Genomic DNA, 7312 nt, shown 5'->3' on the forward strand with positions numbered 1-7312 from the left:
CAGCTTTTGTCCAGGTACACTTGCGCATAGTTTTTCAGGTAGCTTTGCAGGAAGGTTTCTTCAAGTATCTCGGAGACGTTCCCGCCGTTCTTCTGGATTTAGTTTGTCTCCGTTTTTTCTGTTTCTTCATGTAATCACAGACGGAGTCGATGATGGTGAGATCAGATCATACCGGCTGTTGTCAGACTCCTTGTGCATACACAAATCTCACTGGATTATTACAATTAATGGCAAAAAGAATGTTTGGAAATGTAAACTGATATTTCCTACTGACACACTACAGCAAAAGATATAAATAACTGGGGGGGGGGGGGGGGTAGCCTATATGGTAGCCTATATGGTAGCCTATATACGGACAAACGCTTTTCGTCTCTATGTTGTTCTTCGTGCAAGGAAGCTAACTAAAGTCAGCGAATAAAACACTGACACAATGATGAACAAGTAACAATAATATTCACAATAACATATAATTTTACTGAATAATTAAGTAAACCTAATTTCTTAATTTATCTTTAAAGAAACCTCATTGCTTAACTGGCTACTCTTTGCTGTCTCAGACGACACATCTTTTCCTGTCAGTCACCGTAACTTCTGTTGATTGCAATTCCCAACCTCACCACCAGATGCCGCTAAAAAATTACTTAGTGCACCTTATATATAAAAAAAATATATAAAAAAAAATTGAATTGATGTGTTAATAATGCACGATACCCATGGAGGGGGAATTTACGCTTGTTTCTATATCAGCATTAGGTGTGTTTTTGGAGCTGTTGTCATTGGAGAACCTTATGGGAGTCTAGCTTGTTTTTCAACCTAGGCTATTTATCTGTCATGTCTTATTCAGTAAGGAGTCAATTCAGCCTTTGAAGATTTATTTTCTTTTTCTTTTTGTAAATTCCAACATTCACTGTCAGCATGTGTGCATCTCTTTAATTTGGAGTTCAGAACTTTCAGGCACATCAGGTTTATTCTTACAATGATATAATGAGGCCTTCACACGCACAGCAGTAAAGTACACATCATACAAATCATACATGTCAAACTTATGTAGGACAAAATTATTCACAGAACAGGGTGTCTGTATCAGTTTTGTTCTTGTTTTAAACAAAAGCTAAATAAAAATATATATAAAAGCTAATACAAAATATTAATAAATAATAATAGTATATAAATAACAATAAAATAACACTATCATGTATTTAGATCTCATTTACACATTAGATAGACAAATAAATAAATACATAAATATTTACACATTCATTATATTCAAAATGACATTTTCATAATAAAGATGTCACATTCACAGGTCATTTACAATTTAAACGTTTTAAATAAAATTAAAAACTGAGGTTTTTGGTCAATCTCTGGGAATTTTTTTTTTTTTTTTTTTGTGGTATGTTAAAAATAAATGACTGTTTTGCATAATTTATAGACTGCTTTTACCTTTCACCAAACGAGTTCTATGACATTATAAGCTTGGGGCGACATTTTAAAATAATTATTGTTGACAGGATGTGGTTCCACTGTGCAAATAAAACTAAACTAAACCGCTAGCCCTTAACACACACTGCTGTTTACAAAGCCTATCTAGCTGATTTCTCACAAATACTTTGTTCATCTGTCCAGTAGAAGGGGAAAAAAAATGAGCTTACAGCACCCAGTGACTGCTTAATCATAGGTTTAAGTGTTGATAGTAGCTGGCAAGTAGATATGATGTGTCAGATGAGAGTTTAGCGAGATGAGGGTTTGCGAGGAAGAAAGTGTGTGCAGGCCTGGTGGCGGCCTACCCTGTTGCCTTGCCTCAGCTTTCCTTGCTGGGACAGAGCAAGGAAAAACCCTGTGTGCCTCAGAGAGGAGTACGTGTTGTAGTGATTTTCTTCCATGCGCTCTTTAAACAGGCATTCATTTGAGAACTTCTTCTACAACAAAGAAGAGATTTAAATGTTAATGTATGCCTTTGCAAACGCTTCGTTATTTCAGGATGCACTTGAAAGGAATCGTGATTATACCTTTCAAATAGCTTAAATTACTATTATCTCATGTAGATATAAGAGTTAAATATTATGAGACATTTGATGCTTTGCCATCAAGTTTCCATGATGTCATTTCTCACCGTTCCATGCGCAATTCCTTCCTGATTCATACACAAATACAGTTCACTCTTCACACCACGGATACCCACTATACCCGGCCTCATAGCAAACACTCTCAGCAAGCCTAAAAGACAAACAGAAAATGAAGAAAAACTCATTAAATAGAAATGAAAGAAAAGGGTGCAATATAAAGAAGGTAACTGTGTAGAATGAAAGATTTTCTGTCAATTTCATATGTGCAAATGTGATATATTTCCTCTGAGGGTTATGAGGGTTATAGACATATAAATCATACTGTACTCAGAAGGCTCATGAACGCCCCACACACTCCCGTTCGCCAGGATCTGTAGGTGAAAACCAATCCCAACACGGCAATACAGGAGCTGATGTGTGACGAGACCTCGAGCTGGATTAGACTCGTCCACGGCTGATGGGATATTCAAAGAGCAAAAGTATTAACATCTCAAATCAGCTGAAACTCAGAGAGTGACATTTACAGTTAGAGGTCATTTTTGCAACAACAAAAAAACAATCAGGCTGCTGAAGGGATGTATTTTGTGATACTTTATTTTCTTTTTATTTATTTGTGTTTGTTATAATATTATTTTGAATATGTCATACATTGAGGATCAAAGTATAATTACCGTAAAAAAAAAAAGAACGGTATGATTACATTCATATCATTTTGTACAAATAACTCCCCTGCCAACACACACAGCTCATATATAATCAGTATGCGTCAGAGATCTGTCCTTGTGTGTTTGATTACTGTCAGCTAGACAGGATCTGAGGTATACTGAAGATCCTGTGCATGAATTCTGCAGACTGAATTTGTCACTGCCATTTTGCTAACACGTCATTTCTCTTAGAGTTAATCAGTATGATTTCAGCTTGATTCAGCTCTGCTTCAAGGTTGTGCGTTCAGAGATGCTCTTCTGCAGACCTCGGTTGTATCGAGTGGTTATTTGAGTTGCTGTTGCTTTTCTATCAGCTGGAACCAGTCTGGCCGTTCTCCATGACCTCTGGCATCAACAAGACATTTTCACTGGCGCTCACTGGATATTTTTCTCTTTTTTGGACCATTTTCAGATGTTTGTGCATGAAAATCTTAGTAGATCAGCAGTTCCTGAAATACTCAGACCAGCCCGTCTAGCATCAACAACCATGCCACATTCAAAGTCACTTAAATCACCTTTCTCCCCATTCTGATGCTCAGTTTGAACTTACAAGCCTAAACTGAGTTGCTGCAATGTGATTGGCTGATTAGATATTTGCATTAATGAGTAGTTGAAAGTGTGCAGTGACTGTATATGTTATGCATCCTCTGCACAATATGAGAGTTTATGTATGCACTGGATAACTTGCTGCATTTTCCAATTTGTGCAAGAACGTAGCATATTGTTTACTGTCAATTTTGTGTTACCAACTTAAAAAAACAGTGCGTACTCAGTATTCAGTTAGTAAGATAGAATTCCATTTTATGCAATGTTGATTATAAAATATGTTGATTATGGAGTAAAATACATGATGTAGGACCAGCTATGAAACAAAACAAGTTTTGACCATTTCACCTGTAAATAAAGCATTTAAATTATGACAGAACTTAAATTTTTAAGTGAACTATTCCTTTAACATTAATCATTGTCCAGTAAAACAACTGGAAAAGTCCAAGGGCCTTGGAGTCAAAAAGTTTGAGAACCACCGCGGTATTACTGTATGTCACATGACACTTTATTTTGTGTCATAAATAATGTATGTAAGTGTACAGGCCAGGCATCCCAGTACTTCATGATTTTTTTATTACAAATAGCAGACCTAAGAGTAGGCTATCTTTATGATACTTTTTATAATAATGACCTTCAACACAGAGCTGCACAGATGACATATTTTGACAGCTGAAAAAGGACAGCTGTACTAGACTTCCTTACATGTCTATATATAAGATCAGTTGCTTAAAAGCAGAACAAATGTACCAAGAGAGGTTCTTCTTTCAGCTAGAAAGATCCAAAATAGACACCTTTTATCTATTCGCGTCTCTAGACTTCCATTACAGTACATATCTTTACAGGCCATTTTCTCAAAATGTGTTTTTTTCTCTTGCACTAAGCCAGAAATCTCCACTTCAGTAGCACATACTTACATTAGACTTTACAGTTTTATTCCTATCTAAATTCTAATGTTTTTTTCCAGAGAGGTTTGTTCATATATCAGTTGCTTTATTAAACCTTTTCTCCCAAAAACATTGCGATTTGTTTCCAAAATGCAAATTAGTGCATAATTAATTAGATAATGCCTCATTTGCATATACAATCATAACATTTCAGAAAACTTGTAACTGGGGAAGTATGGTGATATCTATGAGTTAATATTATGTGGTGCCTTGCCTTCATGAATTTACAAAGAAAATGACTGATCTGTAATTTTATTTGAATGTTTTTAAGATTAACATTTCCATGAATTCTAAAAAGGTGTTTTGTGTGATCTTACCTTTCTCTCTCCTCTTTGCATCCCTCATTGAGAGCAGCCACATGTGTCTCAAGCGGCCTGCCTGATCACCTGACAAATGGGTTTCTTCATCTGTGCAGTTGCAGCTTACACAAAATGACAATATAACTAATATAAAGCATAAAAGCATGCAACGGAAATCCATGACAAGGGCATCAGGTCCACAAATACCCATATGGCCTCCAGGTGAAGCACTTTGACATGCTGTCAGCTTGCGGTGGCACCTGTGATAGCGTCTCTGAGGCCCAGTTTCCTTCCTGAAATCACCAGTGCTGCGGCTGACTGCTGATATATAGAGCCTCTTCCGATGTGAAGCTAGATGAACATTGTGTCCTCCACTCAGTGTAAACATACTTCACTACAGGGTCAGTGTGCCTCCACTCGTCCTATCTCCATCCTTTAAACATAAATCTTCTTCTCTGATACCTTCACTAAATGAACAAACCCACGCAGATACAATTTTGCGTATGTTTACATGACTACATAAGAAAATCTTCTGCATTATCACTAGTGATATCTTCCCATTCATTCATTGTGATGTTGTAGGATGTCACAGGCATGAAGTGTTGTAATTGTATGAAGGCCCTCAAGGGGTGAGGCCTCAGTTTGGCCTCTATTAAAGTTATTGATGACTTTCACTTTATTAACATGAGGGCCCAGGACTAATAATGCAAATGTATTTACTGTATGATGGACTGATAATAGAAAAAAAGTGTAATTTAAGACAAAGGAAACAGCAACCGATTACATTGATTTAACAGTGCTTCTTGTGTGGGACTATGGAATGTCTTTGTCCATTGGATTGTGAGATTAGTATGTGATGATGTTTCCAATAAAACAAGATTAAAGTGGGTGATGATAAGTCAGTTTAGCCTCAGACAGCAGGTTCTGACGTATGTGCTCTATGTTCTCTGAAAGCACAAAATGTCTAAATCATTGGGAAGAAAATGATATGCCTCATATCTCAGGTTGTGTCAATATTAGCTCTGACCATTTGCTATTATCATGGAAAGCGGACGCTGCGGGATTGTGTAGTTTAGTGGGAACTTGGTTTTTGCTGCACTCCTACAAAGTTACAAAGGGATACAAGTTATAAACACTGACAGATCAAAATAAAAGACTGATAAATACAGTAGTTTGTAGTCCTAAAATCAGGAAGTAAAAATAATCATAGAGGTTTCCTTCTGAAAGTTATAATAGGTTTTCATAATTGCACTTTTGGATTTATGGATTATATGTTCTGTGGTTTTATGTTAACATCACTGGAAGAGATTTTCACAACATAAATTCCATAGTCATACCTCAAACAGATGTAGCAACATATTTTCTTTTGTATTGTGACATATGAGTGACAATCTGAGTGGATTAAAGGTAGGGTTGTCACTTTCGGAGAGGCTAGCAATAGCAAGCTAGTTTTGAAAGCATTAGATCCCACCCTCCCTTCAGAGCATCTCCAAAGCCACGCCTCCTTCAAAACACGTGAACACGCACAGCCAGAGCATTACCTCATGTCTCAAAGCACATTACATTATAATAATAATTAACGTAAAAAACTCTGACCTACAAGCCTATCTGACTGCTGCAGTTTCATTTCGGCGTCGATAGTGTTGCTGCCAGAGAAACGCATAAATCCGAGTCTGAGGACGTAAACGTCAAGGGTTGCAATCTTGTAATTACAATTACAACATGGTGGGAACAAAGCATAAGCTTGTTGTTTTGGTTCAGGAGGAACTGTAAAAGGCGGCTGATGTTTGTTTGTTGCGCTCTGTGACTGTCTGTCTAATCACATAGCCTTACCAAACTAGCTGATGACGTGTAATGTCTGCGAAAGCAGGTGCGCGGAGGTATGGAAATACATATGTTGACACAGGCCTGTAGGACATCGTATCAATGCATTCGGACCGAATTTATTTAATATTTAGACTACTATTGTGGTCTATTATTGATTGCTATCAGGATGGGAAGAGAGTTTCAACCAGTATAACAGAAAGTGTTTATGGAAAATATTTTGCCTACCCTACTTTTAAGTCATCAAAGAGATGTCTGTCATTTTCACTGGAAGCTCCAGTTATGATATTTTTATTAAAAATTACTCTGTCAAAATGTAAAAATAAATAAAATAAAACATAAACATGGATGATTCGTTCACAATAAGATCTGTAACTTGCATTTAGAAAATAGACAGGTGAATTTTAATTTCATGCAAACTTTTATAAAATGTTTATAATTCAAAAAACCACAGGAAATTCCAGAAAGAACTCACAGTGACTCAACACTCAACACTTTAACTTGGCCTACAAATGGACTATTCATGACTGAACAGCTCTAGTCTGTGACTTTGAGTGGCTACTTTGCAATTGTTACAAAATAATTGTTTATTAATAGTCAAGCTTATCTTGAGGATTTGTGTATTTTTTATTTTCAAATGTGGCTTATTTTAGAATGGATAATAAAAATTACAAAAGGTTTTGATACAAACCGTGTTTGTTTTGAATTTATTTGAACTGCATGTAATTATTCTCTTTCATGTGGAGTGTGAACAACTTATTTCAAAGAAGTGAAAGTGTGCCGATTCTTAAATTCATAATTCTGGTCAACCCTATAACACTGACTTATTATTACATGCTCTGACGTTTATTTAGTCTATTAAAAGCGTGATCATATATCGTCGTTGCAAAGCAAATAGCACTAAGTAACTTTATTAAACCTTTTTA

General features: G+C 36.2%; 1 protein-coding gene across 1 annotated transcript; it reads right to left on the bottom strand.

The window, feature by feature from the left end:
- Window positions 1-948: 948 nt before the first annotated feature.
- On the bottom strand, window positions 949-7306 carry LOC309503157 (fibroblast growth factor 4A-like). Its single transcript, XM_082175879.1, has 4 exons — window positions 4581-7306; window positions 2389-2520; window positions 2114-2217; window positions 949-1919 (listed from the first exon to the last, which is right to left on the bottom strand). The coding sequence occupies exons 1-4, from the start codon at window positions 4948-4950 to the stop codon at window positions 1731-1733; spliced, it is 795 nt and encodes a 264-aa protein (XP_082032005.1). The 5' UTR covers window positions 4951-7306; the 3' UTR covers window positions 949-1730.
- Window positions 7307-7312: the final 6 nt, after the last annotated feature.

The sequence above is a fragment of the Leuciscus leuciscus genome (genome assembly GCF_965113295.1).
Source record: "Leuciscus leuciscus genome assembly, chromosome: 7".
Lineage (NCBI taxonomy): Eukaryota > Metazoa > Chordata > Actinopteri > Cypriniformes > Leuciscidae > Leuciscus > Leuciscus leuciscus.